The sequence below is a fragment of the Cyprinodon tularosa genome, unplaced genomic scaffold (genome assembly GCF_016077235.1).
Source record: "Cyprinodon tularosa strain WSP-4 unplaced genomic scaffold, ASM1607723v1 ctg69, whole genome shotgun sequence".
In the NCBI taxonomy this organism is placed as follows: Eukaryota; Metazoa; Chordata; class Actinopteri; order Cyprinodontiformes; family Cyprinodontidae; genus Cyprinodon; species Cyprinodon tularosa.
The window spans coordinates 2,063,198-2,079,816 of NW_024039440.1; the positions used below are offsets into that span (position 1 = coordinate 2,063,198).

General features: G+C 37.0%; 1 protein-coding gene across 1 annotated transcript in view; it reads left to right on the top strand.

Annotated features, from left to right (window-relative positions):
* The window catches only part of pid1 (phosphotyrosine interaction domain containing 1), a 39,190-nt gene extending 31,830 nt beyond the window's left edge, over positions 1-7,360 (top strand). The window contains exon 3 of the mRNA XM_038267927.1: positions 4,316-7,360. Coding sequence (XP_038123855.1) covers positions 4,316-4,816 — 501 coding nt within the window. The 3' untranslated portion in view covers positions 4,817-7,360. The remainder of the gene's footprint in view (positions 1-4,315) is intronic.
* Positions 7,361-16,619: the final 9,259 nt, after the last annotated feature.

The window sequence follows — 16,619 nt, forward strand, 5'->3', positions numbered from 1 at the left end:
GTACAGTTGAGCACCTCCAATAAAAATGAGCCGCCAGAAGACAGCTGTGCTCCAGTATGGATCTCCCACTGTTGCGTGAAATAGAAATTACTGCTTTGTTGTGCTGCAATCTGGTAATCTAAGAGCTCGTCTGTCACCAAGATTATAAGGCTGTTTTCTGTTATGTTTTTTGAATGGTATAAAAAAAAGGGGAAGATTCAGTCTTTTTTTTCCCCCTGTTATTTATAAAAAACAGAACCATATTTTTTTGTCAAGGACACCTTATATATATTACGGCTCAGCATAATACTGAAGTGAAACTGCTAAGTGGTTTCCTTAAAAGTAGAAATAGGAACTTGTTAGGTCATGTGTTAAAACTTCATCATTGCAAATGTTTTTGCACCGTTTTAATAAAAAAAAAACAACCCAGAATGACCTGAGTTTAGAGCATGTAGAAATATTGGTGGTGTGCTTATATGACACATAGAAAACTATACATGTTAGCTCCCAGTGTTTTTATTCAGTAATAGCTTTCTAAGTCCAGATAATCGGTGTGAATCACTAATAGGTTTTCTCTTGCTGATAAACCAACCCTGCTTGATCCTTCCTATAAAGCTTCTCTCTAACCTGTCTGCTGTGTTTTATTTGCTCAATGCTTTATATCAGTTTTTATCATGTCTTTATCTTTGATCATGTTTTTATCTCTAATTGCTTTTATTTTCCCTATATTTTATTGTTTAATTCATGTAAGTAGCTTTGTATCATCTTTGTACTGAATTGCACTAAACAAATAAACTTACCTTGCCTGATTAAAAACAAAAGATCGACTTGATCTGAATTTGAATGTCACTGTTAGATGGCGGTGACTGGGTCCAGCTTCTTACTGACCAGCGGTCTTAGTTTGGGAAAACTGTTAAAGAAATTGGTGTTGCCTGATGCAAAAAATATCCTGAGAGATATATCTAACTATCTACACTTATTTGCCCAATATTTGTCATTTTTCTCATTTGCACTTTTAATTGCATAGTAGTTTAAATCTGTTTATACTTCTGTAAACTTAAAAATATCCTAGATTTTTTTTTCTTTCAATTTAGGTTCTGTTTTTTATTTTATTTTTTGTTGCTCATAAGTTTTGGGGAAAATATGAGACAAAATAGGATGTGGATATTAAATTTGCATCTTATGGAAACTAAGGCCTCATCGACCCAGAGATGAGATCAGGTGTAACAACAAAGGAATTCTGTTATTTAGACTGCGCATCCAAACGGAGACAATATGATCATGTTTAAAAGTCCAAGGGTGAAAAAAAAAAAAAGGCTGGTTTGATTTCAGTGTGTAACATTTGAGCTTAAACTTTTTTGTTTTACGACGACGATGTACCTCTATAACCCTTATGTTCTTTACGGCCATATTGCGATGTCTTTGCATAGCCAGTGTTTTTTCGTCAGCAGTTTAGATGCAATTCTGCGTCTGCCTCACAGCGCCACTGAAGGGCCCAGCATATGTACTGCAGCGTCTTGTACACTTGTGTGTATGCAACTTTTCTTCTAAGGTGTTTGTGAAAACACCCAACTCATTACTTTAGAATTCAGACCTGCAATCTAGCAAGGATTGCTGAGTGTAAGAATAAAGGGGGAAAACAAATAAACATGCACACCATGCTAGTTAAACTTTCATTTGTATAAAGAGAAAATTACCACTTCACAATTAAGTGCTACCTTATGTCTGTCTAAGACGTGAGATCCCAGGAATGTACACTAAGGTTTGTGGTTTTAACAATAAGAACCTAGAAAAAAGTTCAAAGTGTGCAAGTACCTTTGCAAGACAGTGTTGTTTACATCTCATAGAGTTTATTACACAGTAGAAAAAATTGTGGTACTACATTTTTCTTTATCTGTGTGAATCCACATTTTTGAAGCCTGATGGTTGTTAAAACCTTACTACAAACTTTACTCTGAGAAATAATGACTGACTACTTCATGTTAATCTAAAAGGTGGCATTCAGTTAAAAATCCTCTTAGAGCAGGAGGAGATGTATTGGAGCAGAGATTGTGGATAAAGTGATGGACTACTCCAAAAATAATTTCTGACCTTAAATTGATCATCTAAGTAAAAGAATATAAGCATTTTTAAAGATCTTACTTGCTTAAACAGAGTGTTTAAGAGTTTTATCAGCAACATCTGTCTGCAACATTTTGCTGATACACGTTCAGCCATGCATGAGCCAAATGCTCTGCAAATGTTTATAAAAATGATACACATCTTTTCTTAGCAGTTCACATTCAACGCTCCACTCGTGTTGTCTGCAGCCATGTGTCAAATGTTGGCTGGAAGCCAGCTGTAATGAACTCCAAAAGAGTTCAGAAGTGTCTCCCCGGCCCAGAATAAACACAGACAGGAGTAAAGAAAAAAATGTTTGAGGCTCCTCCTCTGTGTATTTTTATAAAACCATAAAGAACAGAACGCAGAGGAGTGCATAAGTCAGCCATTATTCCCTAGCAGCCTTCAAATTGGCCAGACTCCCAAAGAGTTTTCTGACTCTCCTCTTATCCATCTCAATCTGCCAAACTTCTGGGGTGCAATGTTATAACTATAGTATCTTTTTTCAAAATTTAAGTAAATAATCATAAAATAATTATAAATACAGTAATACTAGTAACCACTTGTGACCAAAAGCTTTTTTTTTTGTTATAATTGTAATAACATAAATACCATTTAAATTTAATAAAGCCACTCAGTACTAGAACTCCCAGTTCTTAATTACAAAGGATATTCTTTCAAGGACCAGAATGTTCACATTTTGGATAAAGAAGACAGGTGGTTTGAAAGGGTTGTAAAGGACGCCGTTTATGTTAAGAGAGAAAAGCCAACCTTAAAGAGAGTGGGTGGAATCAGGTTTCAGCACTAAAAAATCTACAACGCAGCGATGGTTGATTCCTTCCTGCTATCATCTCACCTCAACCCTCAACCCATGCAGTGGACCAAAACATCTCACCTGGGTAGCCAGGCCTACAATTGCCCCTAATGACCCCCCTTTCAAAGTCCTAGACCAGTATTAGGCATTGCAGGCTAACAAAGAACCCAAACGACTGCCCAATCCTAAGGGGCCTACCTGTTCTTCTGGTTCACTTTGCATGTTTTCTAAGCCAAAGCAAATTTTTTCGGGCTACTCTATAAAGCTTCGAAATCAATTTTCTGACATTTAGAATTGAAAAAAGCATCCTGGATGGGAAGCAAAAACTCTTCAAACTTGGAAACAAAGACCAGTGGATTGCTTTTTTAACTTTTTTGGAATGATTAGGACCTGGATGACTGAGAATCTTCATTTACTGAGCATCTTAATTATAAAACGTTGATAGTAGCATCCATTTTATACTGTGCTGACCAGTATGAAGAGCTGTCTTTTTTTTCTCGTGTTTGTCAGAAACACAAGAGGCCATGAGGGCAAAAAGAAGCCAAATAAACCATTAGCATCATGCGTTACACCCCAAGATTTTGTTGCTTTTAACCTGGTAGATATTGTTTTTTAAGGAATATAGACATTTATAAAATTTAATACTGTAAATCACGATGAGCTAGCACATGAAGTGAAATACCACATGCCTAACAGGCTCAGTACCAGAAATCTTCAAATAATTTATTGTATCATCAGTGTTTCTACCTACATTATCAGATTTATCTTACATGGTGATCTACAAACACTGGGTCTTTTTGAGATGCCTCGCTGGTGTTTTATGAATCTTGCGAGAAGTGTTTTGTTCGTCCATCTAGAGCTTTGCTTAGAAAATAATAAGAATTCTGGGATGCAAAGTAACATTTAGAAGACTATTATTATTAAATCAGTACTACACCTCAAAGTATCTCAAGGTAATTTAGAGAGACAAACTAATAATACCCAGTGCAAACCGATCTGTGTACCTGGAGAACCTGCAAATCTGTTCATTTGTTCTATTTGCTACAAGTTAATAGTGCCTAAAAACATGCAGCTCTAAAACTGTCCTACATTTTTTTGGTGTTTACTTTGGCTAAATGCAATCTGTTGAATGACTATAAAACATCTCCAATAATATGTAACATTTGAAATCATCTGGTTTGATTCAATTACATTTAAACGGACCATAGCAACAGATAATATCTTGGTTCTCCTTTTAGAAAACGTACATTTGTGGTGTTCCGCAAATGTCCATACTTTGCTCCCCTGTTTTTAAAATGCCGTATATATGTATGACCTTAATAAAATGACACGTCCCATGTGAATCCTGTTTAATATAGATTTTTGTTGAATATTTTAAAGTGGAAATGAATCTTAAGTGTTTTTGTGTCTCATTTGCTGCAGGTGACCTACCTGGGCAAGATGACAATCTCTGGGACTCAGTTCCTGTCAGGCTGTACGGAGTCGGCTGTAGTGAGTCTGGTAGAACGTCGCGCCTCTTCCCAGCAGCAGGGCACCCTCGCCTTGGGCAAATCCATGCTGGAAATCCGACCATTCCAGGTCCGCCTCCACCACCTGGATGAGTGCAGCGAAGGCTCTATAACCGTGGACACCTACCAGGTGGCACGCATCGCCTACTGCACAGCTGACCACAGCGTGAGACCCAACGTCTTTGCCTGGATCTACCGGGAGATCAACGACGACCTGTCCTTTCAGATGGACTGCCACGCTGTGGAGTGTGAGAGCAAGCTGGAGGCCAAGAAGCTGGCGCACTCCATGATGGAGGCTTTCCGCAAGACTTTCCAAAGCATGAGTAGCGAGGGGCGCATTCACAAGAGCGGCTCTACAGATGACTTTGCGGAGGACTCGTCCACACCTGACGATTCGACCCCAGATGATGGTTGAAGTCTAAGGCATTCACGTTCCTGATCTCTGTTCTAACAAATTGAGGGGGGACTGGGTGAACAGAATAACTGCTCTTATTCATTTCCCCCTGCTGTCTCTTTCTGTTATGAAACTGTTAAAAAAGATATATATACATATATATATATCCACTGTATGAACCAACATGCCCATGATGATGAAGTAGCCTAAATACTGAGTGAAGGAAAGATGCATCAAACAGATTTGATAAAGAGATTTTAGACATTAAAGTACTGAATGATCCCCCGGAGAGTTTGAAGCCCCGCTGTAATAACCCACAAATACGGTACTCATTTCCCTTTCAGCTCATGTTATTCTGCTCCTTTCAAAGACTGACTGGTGCTTTTTTTGAAAATTTCTAAAAAAAATGTTTATCCTATGCCATACTAACCATTTCTTCACTTCTTGCCATGTAGGGACCAAACACAAGTATGCAGGTTGCCTATAAGAGGTTCAAGCCCAGATTCTAGGACTGTCGATTTTATTTTTTTAGCCGTTATATAAATCTGTTAAAATGTGTTAGCATTTATAACAGCAATATATTGGGATGTTGGGAGCTTTTACTAAGTATATCTTATGTGATCCCACAAAATGACTGCTAAGCATAAATGAGAAAGTTAAAACTTATGTCTCCATAATTTCTTGGTACTGAAACATTCAGAGTATCTGCAGGACTTAATGATAAATGGGTTTAGAAGTTCTCACTGGGCTGGAGCTCGAGCCTCTCTGAGACACTTTAATCGTCTACGTCTGACGTTTGTTTTATGTAAACCAAAATCCAGGCTGAATTTTGCCTGTCAGATTATGTGCCTCACTTTCCCGTTGCATCACAGAGCGTTTTTGCTTTCATGTCTTTTTTTTTTTTTCATTGTACGTACAGTGGGTGTAAATGCTTACTTCTGTTCTGTACCTATATACATGAAAATATAAAGCATCTGGGTGTGAGAGAGTAGAAAGACCTGAGGAATAAGGGTATACTATAGTGGGAGGGTTAATATTTTTCACAGTCAGATATGGAACTGTGACCATTTGAAAGAGATCTTATCTTTTTCTTTATTTTATACAATATCAGGCTGAATGAACCTTAAACTGCAGCCATCCAAGGGAACACCTTATGAGTCCTTGCCACTGCCAAATGTCCATCATACTGTGAGCTGATCACATAACGCCCGGTCACTTCAGGTTCAACAAATGGCCTCCATGTTATCATGACATCTTTAAGAGGGTGACAGTAGATGAGATGACCATCTCTGCTGCTCTAGATTTCCACTCCCAGACTGTGGCACTTTCTTCTGTGACGGGACGGACCAAATGCCATCAAGTCACATGACTTTAATCAGCACTTGCAGGGCCTTATAAAAGCATTATAAGCCCTTAACATATACTTTATGGTATATTATTTGGATTTTTTAGACCTTGATAAGGTAGTGCATATTTGTGAGGTCAGAAAAGGTATTTTTAGTTTCCAAAACATCTTCATATAAGATGCTGAAAAGTGAAGCTTGTGTTTTTATCCCCCAGTCAATACTATATATGACCATACTATAGGTGCTGTTTTGAATGGAGGCAACATTTTCAGTACTCTCTAAGGAGAGCACTTTCTTACAAATGTTAAAGTGGACTTCCTATGGTTGTCTTACAAGAATTAAGGCTTTCGGACATTCCAAAAAGTCTAGATTTGTTGCATTTGCATCTAATTTTTTGGTCCATAGATCCTCCCAGCTGTTTTTATTATATTTGTGACTTTTTATCTTTGGAATATTAAAAAAAACTGCACTCAGCAAAATACAGATAAATACCATTTTACAAATCCCTAGTTATACTGAAATTAATTTACACACATTATATTTCTCAATCAGAAGACTTCTGAAGTCATTTGCTTGCAGTGGGTTTAATTTGATGTTTTAGAGGAAAGGGAGGGGAAACAAATGCATGCAGCGCTTTTCAATTACATGCAAAGAAAACCTGAAAACTTTTTTCTTTTTTTTTTATTCTTACTAACATTGCACAAAAATTCCAATAAAGTATTTTGAGGTTTATGTTTCACAAAATGTGAAAACAAATAATCAGACATATTAATACTTTGGGAAGTTATTATACCCATAGACAAACCTTGATACAAAAATGCATACTGTATGTACACAATGTATTTGAAACTTGCTCAGTAAGCTTATGTAAATACAAATGTATCACTTTCCAAATATTACAACATAAATGGTGATAGCTATTTTAAATAAAAAGATGAATTTTTATATGCTGAAATAGTGTAATGAAGCTGAACTGTGAAGAAACGGAGGGGCTGATTAGGTGGAAGAGTGTGTGTGTTTGAATTCACTATGGTGGGAAGTGAGGGGAGTGATTGTAAAGCTGTAAAGTTTACTGTGCCATGTCTGCCTTACAGCTCAGACTCGCTTTAAATGTTAAGGAGGAAAAAAAATAAGCATTGTTACCATAACTGTTTTCTATATGGTGTGTGTGCAAAGATCAAAAACACATTTGCATATAAAGCATTTACCAAGATCCCAAGATAGTGTGGTCTGTTTTGTTTCCACCACACAGTCGTCTTTCTTCATTTATTCCCTCAGAGTGAAAACCAGATCTGGGCTAAAAGAGGTTAGTTTTTTATTATTCTGTAAACTTTGCTGGATTTAAAATGACTGTATTCCCTGCTGCGGCAGCGTGTGGGAGGATAAACAGCAGGCATGCTCCATTTCAGAGCAAACAGAACAGCTCAGACACATGATGTTCTAACAAGGTGCCTGCACAGATCTAAAGCCTATCCTCACTGTCCGCTCATCCACATACTTATGTTACTTTTTTTTGTCTTCTACCTCTAAGCCACCATGCTGGCATTTCTAAAGTATGCAGAGCAGTGACCAGGGTTTTCCCACTTCTGGTATAGTGATTGATTTTTTTTTTTTTTTTTTTTTACTGTTTGTTCACATAGCCAAGAAAAAAACTCAGAAACATGATGGTGTTTCCAAATGTCTCAGTTTTGATGACAGTTTTACTGCCATCATTTCTAACATTCCTTTTTTGTGTGTGTTTTGCTCTGCCAGTTTTCTCTACGTGCCCACATTTGTGGCATGATAGCTGGTTCCTCTCTGCTTAAGTAGTAGGAAATATTTTGGCAGCCTGAGAGCTGAAAAGAATTAGATGCAAAATGGATGCTGAGAAGGATGCTAATGGGCCTTGAAAGAAAATACTGCCCCCTTCTGGCAAGCAGATACACTGATTCCACTTTTAAAGCTTTTGTTTTTTCATCTTGTAGGAGGATTATGTCCTTTCCAGCAAACTGTACACAAGCTCCACTGTTTATGCCTCTTTGTTCCTGTTGAGTGTATATGTCTTGCAGTTTTGCCCAACCATGGCCTGGTGTTTAGCTGACCTACTTCCAACGGAGCTGCAGTGGAGAGGGGTCCTGTGGGGGCCCAGGAAAGAGGCCACCCCCGGCCTGTTGCTTGTGCTTCACTGAGGCTGGAGCCAACCACAGTTCACAATGCTGCTCTGTTACCCCTCCAGTTGGCTGCTCTTCCTTCTCTGAGTTTCACAGTTCCCTGTCTATCCCCCTGCCAAGGGCCAACACACTCGAGGTCAGTTTGGGAAACGAAAGGTGCCAATATGGCTTCTGATCAGACTTCTTTGAGTTTCTGTCTTGGCCTCCTTCATTCAGCTGGGCCCCTCGTAGTAAAAGTGAGGGGAAGTACTGTAAACATGTGTGTGAAGTGAACCGCTGCCTATACGCATTCTTTCTGCCTGTGGTTTGCCTGCAGGGACAAGAATTTTATTGCAAGAGTTGTAACCTTTTAGCTCTTAGTAAAATATTAAGGCAAAAATTATAAACTGTAGTTGTATCATTTTTGTTTATCATTTATTTTTTACTTTTTATTAGTTTTGAGGAAGATGCAAGTTTTCAAAATGAAACCAAGAGGTTTTATTCAGTCAGATTTTTTATGGTATTAAGGCAGCAAGAAAAAGCTTCAGTTTCAAAATTATATTGCAAAACTAAATTACAAAGAAATCCATCTTAATAAATTAAGATTATTATTATTTTATATTTATTTTACAAATACTTTGCTTTAATAGTAGAACATTTTTGCAAACAGAGTAACAACATATTTCTAGTGCAGAAATGTTATGGTCTACATGATCAAAGAGCCATCTGTTGTCCAGCACAGTAACAAACACACTCTTCATGCCAGTGATGTTAAAACCCTGGCTTTTCACAGGCCATTTTTCAAGTATATTGAGGAAAACCTTTGAAATGAAAGGGAATCTAGTAATAGGGATATTAGGACTTTAGGGAAAGCCCATTCAGGTGTGTGTGTTCATATATATATATATGAAGACAATAGTTTCACTAACTCTGAAAGTTCAACTGGATCAAAGCAGTCTAAATCCCGGTTCAGATTCTGTGGCTACCTCAGATACTATGGCTGCTGCCTCACCTTCTAGAAATAAAGCAATAGTATTTAGAGGGGTGCTAATGGTCTTATTTTTAATAGAATCAATCTTATTTAAAAGATATCTTTTTTAAATATTAAGGAATTATTTTTATTTTCCTCCATTAATGAGGAGAAATATGCTTTACAAAGGGTCCTCTTATACAGCAGTAAACAATTTTTCCAGACTAGGTAGGATTCCTGTAGTGCCATTTTCTATCAAGTTTCCTAGCACAAAACTACTTTGAAAAGGATTCTTGGATACAGTTTATGAGAACTGCCTGAATCCCTGTTAACTGTTTTTATGGAGATTCCTTATTGTACTCATCATCATCACTAAACAATTACACTGCTAGAGGCTGGTGACCATGTTATCATTGATGGGAACATCTTATTCTATTAGATATTCAATGTTGTCAGATTTAGTAGTGGGGTAAATAGCGTGGAGCCCAATGAATTAAGATTAGCCCTGCTAATTCTGCTCTCCCCCCTCAGCTTCACTATATTGCTTAGTTTTGGCAACTTGTTATGAATCTCAAAGCACATTAAGATAAATATGTCCAAATTAATGCAAATAAAGTTTCCCAAGAGGTGGGTTGAATATGTTTGAATGTATTTTTTTAGTTTGGACCATATAAGCTGACTCTTCCATAAATGGAAACAGTATTTTGCCTGAAGTCCAATTATATTGATTAAATGATTCAACAGAAAGTATTACCAGAAAACCTGAGAAAAAATACATAGAAATACCCAGAAATATCTCCCCCAGACTGATGGAAAAAAAAAAAATCTCAGTCAGACATACAAGTATTTTCTGTTATTGTGTCCAGATCCCCCCTCCTTACCCCTCTCTCTGTCTCTCTGAGGTATTTGTGAGATTTAAGATTCCTGCCATGATAAAATATGTGCTGGAACCAACAAGAGAGGTGCCGTTGCCTACTTATTACAACCTGAGACACTCTGTCAAATGAAGCCCAAAGCACTCGCTGTCTGAAAAGCAAAAACAAAAATGTCCCAGAGACAAAATGCTGCCCTGAAACCCTCGGGGAAAGGAAATGTCTGGTCTGAGATCCATGAAGAGCAAGTCTGAGCAACAGATGAAAGTCTGAAAGAGGGATAACCCCCTACCTCCCATCCTTAAAAAGAAGAAAACTGGAGAAATGTCAGTTGGTTTGTCTGCAAATCCTTTGTATTGTATTTGAATCAAAAATCTTTTGTGTCATTATGTAATGAAATGTTGCAGAGACTCCAGGCACAGAGAGCAGAAATGATAAGCAGACAAAATTAAAAACATCTGTAAAAATACAGTTATTGGAGAAAAAAAAGGACAACACGTGTGTTTTTCTTTTCCCTTTCATTTTTTTTTATATTCTGTAGTGAAAAGCCTTCAGAACAAGAAATTAGGAAAGAAAAGGGTAATTGATTTTTTTTTTCATAACTGTATGAAAGAACCTTGGAAGAAAAACATGTTTTTACTGAAAGGAAGTATGTAGAGTGCATATAAAGTGCACCTAGTGGAAGTCTAGTCTATCCAATTAAATGCCATGTCAATGTCAGCAGTAGTGGTCTTGCTTTACGCACAATGTGGAGAAATTATTATTGCAAAATATCCTACATGTGGGGACTTAATAATAATAATGATAATAATAATAATAATAATACATTTTATTTAGCAGCGCCTTTCTTGACACTCAAGGTCACTTTACAAATAATACAGGTACATATGGGGACTTTCAACTGGTCCGCAGTTGGGGTTAGGATTGGGACTAAGGTGTTAAATTAGTTTAGGTTACGGTTAAAGTATATGTTGGTAATAGTTGCGGTTAAGTGAAGGGTCTGGGTTAGGCCATATACAATTAATGCAAGTCAATGAAATGTTCCTATATGTCATGAAAACAAAGCTGTGTGTTTGCATGTGTGTGAAGATGAAAGCCTGTTGGGTGGGGGTGAGGGTGTACCAGTTTATGCTGCACTAGTCCAAACTAGTGCAGCATAACCAGAGTCAATATCTGATAAATGGGATCCCATATTCCCATGGGCTGTCCTCACCACCTGGGCTTTCTCCTGTCCATGCACAGTCCCCATATCACACTGACATTCTAAGACACAGGATGCATTCAGATCAGAGGCTGGTCCTTTACAGCTTATGAGCAGGAAGAGCCATCTTTGGCCTTCTCCAGCAGCTGGAAAGTGTTCTCAGCTCATTAGAGCTCATATTCCGCTGCATCCACACATGCAGAGAGGATCCACTTCAGTCTTCCTGGACCTCCTCTAGTCCAGTGACTTCCTCTGTCTTACTGGTGTTCAGGATGAGGTTATTCTTGGAGCAGCGCTATGTCAAACTTTGGCCTCTTCATTGTCTGATATGATCACTGCTGTAGAAGTGTTGTTATTTTTGGGCACAGGAACAATGATGCAAGATTTCTTACAAAGAGAGACCATGAAGAAGAAGCACAGACTTGTTGAAGGTCTTCAGAAAAATCTTAATCTCTAATTGCTCACCACATGGATACAGATAGGTGAGAAGCTAATATTGCACATGATTCTAATTCTTTCTGCTCTTGTTCAGAGTTTCCTCTAAATCCATCAGCAGCTTCACATGCTGAGGTTCCTAAAATCTTTCTAATAACATCGTCTCTCGTCCGTAACCCTCAGTTTAACCTGAAGGTTTTTTTTAGTTCTGCATTATAACTAATGCATTCCAAATGTCACATGTTGATTTGGATGCATGCTTATACTAATAGTAATGTTTAAAATACATTAAATCAATCTTGATGGTGAGAATGCAACAGTCTGGGTCACATGGACAATGCAGCAGCAAGTCCTTTAGTGCTGCTGTTGATCTCTTGATAACCTCCCTCAATTCATCTCCTTCAACATCGATGTTTTTGGAATGTTCTCATTCACCAGTACCTTCTCCAGTTAATTTAGACTGTAACTGTGTACATGAGGTTATTTTGATCCTCTGTAACCTCTGCTAAAAATATAGCTATGTAAAAGACAGAAATAAATAAATAGCAGGAAATTTCTCGCTAAGATATCTGATTGTTTTTTAGGTGAATTAGATTGTTAAAATTGCTAAAATTGATTCAAATGGGGTTTCAGATGTGCGCACACTAACACGATTTATTGCACATTTAAAATTTCTATTCCAATACTTGCACATTAAAGGATATTTTGTGGCCTTGTTCTATGAAGTAAAAAAAAAGACATTTTAAAAGGGATTTCACACCTTTAAAAACCACTGTAACTAAAAACCTTACCTACACAAGTTTTTAGAGACCATATAAATGTACACAATATATTGAATTTGTGTAAATATGTTAAATTTGGCAAATACAATTTTTTTTGTGGAAAAATTGTTTGGGGTGAAAAAATAATACACTGTTCCCAATTTGAGAAGAATTATGTGTATATATATATATATATATATATATATATATATATATATATATATATATATATATATATATATATATATATATATATATATATATATATATATATATATATATATATATATATCATCAAAGCAAAGGGCAAATAAAACTACAGAAAACTTTCCTGAATAAAGTTCTTGTACTTCTCACTTGGGATCTAAAGTTTAGCTGCATGGGATTCATCCAGACTGATTCAAACTGTGCTGTATCAAATGGTCTACAAAAATGTGAAGGATAGAGCCAGATGAATGAAAAAAGAATGCATGTGCAGAGAAATAAAAGGGAAAATAATGTCTAGGTGGCAAGTCAGAAGACACGACTCATTTGGTCCGTCATGTTGTGTCCAGATGTTCAGGAAAGAGTTGGCTTATCCAGCTCTTTCTCATTGAAGCAGCAGCAAGGTCAGACCGCTCAGAAAACAAAGAACATACCAAAGTCTCTAGTTTCAAGCATTAGTCAGAAAAAAGTAAAAAAAAATGCACCTTTATGGACCGATTCCAAGTTAACTCAATCATTTCAAGACAAAAAGTTCTACCTTTTCTATCCACTTGGTGCCAGTCTTGCTTTGCAATTGCAACTTGTCATTTTCCCCAAACCTGCAGCACAGTGATAACTAAAACCCCAAAAGACCAGTGATAAACTAGAATTACTTTTCTTTTTGGTAATTATCGTAAACCAATTTATTTCAGGCTGAGAAATATGTGAACATGTTTTAATCTTAATTATTATAGCATTGTGGTTTTAGTTCAATAAAAAAGTTTTACAGTACCAGGACAGAACATGTCAATATCAGATGCTTTTGCAGGGGAATAACCCAGTAGTGTCAGGGGTTTATCTGTCACATCTCTGCCTCTTCTTAACCACTGCAGGGTTTTTTCTTCACAAATGCCATGCTTCCACCTGGATGGTTAGATAAATGGATGGATGGATGCCCCTTTGCATTCTCTCCTCATGTGCCAAAGCCTTCGAAAGGGTTGCACAGATAAGATCACTGAGCACCGAGGACACGTTATGGCTGCAGTTCAGGCTGCTCTGCATGATACTGTTTTGATCTAGCTTTCAATAGTATTTAAAAATGTAAAAAATCTGTGTTCCCCTGGATAGATGAAAACTTTTTAGTGTTTATTTTCAGTTACATTTGATAATTTTGCTTTGTTGTTAAAGCAATATTTTAACAAGATACTGATGTTGTGCTTGGACGGTCATCAGCCTGTGCTGTGTAGAAAAGAGCAGCTGCAGCTGCAACATCTTCTGAGGCTATTTGAATACTTCAACTGGTCTAAACATGGCCCAGTTAGAAATAATCCTTAAATATGAAACAAATCTTTTACCATCATCTTCTATTTTTATATATGTATTTACTGAAAGGTACACATACAGTATCCAAAGTACTGTTATTGTAATGGGGATGTCTATGTACCTGAAAATGTCAAAATGGAAATATTGTTTAAAAGTCAACATACAGTATTGATTGTATGCAGTATATACCAAGCACTGCAGGATGCTGGAAATCAAAACGATTATTTTAGAGCAGGCAGTACTAACAGTGGATGTCTTGTCATAACACTGCACAGTAGAAATGCCTCTACCTTCACTTGATTCCTGCAGAGATTTTGCTCAATCAGCATCCTGCTTCTGTATGGCAGCACACAATCTTCAGGGCTGAGGACTTATGGAGCTAATTTGGGCCTATGAAGTTTATCAAAACCAAAAAAAATTTAACCTAAAAAAAAAAAGAAACTTTTTCAAAATAATAAACATTTAAACCTAAAAAAAGATTAGAAAAGAAAAGCAAATATAAATATTTAGATTTTTATCCTCAAATATTTTCATTCTAGATTTGTGTTGTGTATTCATGTAACTTTAATTTATCGGTAAAGCATGTTATTTAAAAAAAAATATCAAATACACACAGAATACTGAGATGTTTCAAAGATCTTCCAATTCCCACAGTCCCTGAATGCAACAGATGGGAATAGGTTGTTGTGCTGTATCAAGATTTTAGTCATGATTGCTACTGTATATCCCTGTCATCTGAGGCTCAGCCCCCGAAGCCAAAACAGGGCAAAACCGAAAAAAAATCTGGTAATTAGAAAAAAAATCTCCAAATTCACAAAAAAGAAAAAAAAAAAAAAAAACTGTTTTTGAAACAAAAATCTCCAAGTAAAAAAAAAAAAAAGATTCTGAAAAGTTTTTCCTTTAAAGAAATTTTTGTAACTTGAGTAAAACAAAAAACTGAAAGTATGAGTATGGTTGAAGCACACATTTGACCTCACTATATTTTAAGGCTTTCTCCATTACTCAGAATCAATGTTGTTTTTCCATTTTTTTGCTAAGAGTCCTTTGGGTTCACCTTTAATGTTGTTCTTTACAACTTGACTTTTGTCACACTGAAAATGTAAAACTATTTGATGTTCTTGCTCATCTTGCTTATCCCCAAAATAGGACTTAAATACCAGGGTGATAAAATCTAGTATCAGTAAATGTCCTTTCACTGAATGGAACTCTTCCTCATTATTTTGTCAATGGGTTACCTTGGCATAAAATAACACATAGATTTTATGTTATCAAATACAGAGTGGCAGTTTGGATAACAGTTTGATAACACTAGCAATGCCAGACAGAATAAGTCTGTTAATTAAATGTCAAAATGGCCTAATTAAGAATTTTCACCATATCTTCTCAAATGACGTCAAAATCTAAAAAAGATTTTGATGACATTCTCCTGAAGAAAAAAGCTGCCTTGATTTTTGGAATCTGATCTAATTTATATTTTATTTTGTGATGACAAACTCGTCTTATATATCAACAGTGGTAAGCAGTGTATGAAAAACTCATAATATCCTGGTTTCTCTGCTTCTTTCATTCACCATAGCAGCACCATCAGCTGATAAAACTCTTCTTGTTTTATACGCACCCATTATGCTCTCATTGTTTTATTGGTTTGTGCACTATGATTTATATCAATAAGTCTTTTTACAGATCTTTTTTTCTGTTATAGTAAGTTACTGCAATAACTTGTGAAAAATGGAAATTAAATTTTCTGTGAAACCAATCGGCTAAATAGAAATATATGACAGAGCAGTAGAAACCTGGAGCTCCAGATATTGTTTCAGTCTTTCACCCTGATTCATGTCCTTTGCCTGGCTGGAATTCTTCACAGGTGATTTTGTTAAAGCTCCACATGCTGTCAGAGCTCATATTTTCCGTGACACAAAGCACCAGAGTGCCTCACATGCGGACGCGATGTGAAAAATAGAGCTGCAGGCTTTGGTAACATTACAGCATTATATTCCAGCTTACCAGAAACGTGAAAAAAGTGTGAAAAAAGTCTGTTATATAAGGTTTCACATAACTTATGATTACAATTATGATAATGCAGGATGAGTATTATGTAGCCATGCTGTTAATTTCTGTAAACCAAAAACTGTTTCCTCACCCACCGTGGGCAGTCTCCCCCGTTTTTTTCCTCCAAGCTCAGGTCCTCTGTCAGAGGCCAAGGAGCTTGAGGGTTCCACGCAGTGTCATTGCTGTTTCTAGAACTGCACATTTCTGGATCGAGACGTTTGATGTATTTCCAGGGATCTGCTGTAACCACTCCTCAAGTTTGGGGGTCACTGCCCCGAATGCCCCCAGTGACCACGGGCCTTAACATTGCAGGTTTTCCCCAGCCGTTCTCAGAGCCCCTGGTATTTCTCTAGTTTCTCTAGTCTCTCTCAGTCACTTGGTATTGCTATGTCAACCACAACAGCTTTCCTCTGCTTTTTGTCCGCCATCACGATGTCCGGTTGGTTTGCCATTACCATTCTATCCGTCTGTATCCGGAAGTCCCACAGAATCTTGGCTCAGTCATTCTCTACCATCTTTGGAGGTGTTTTGTTCTTTGACCTTGGGGTTTCCAGC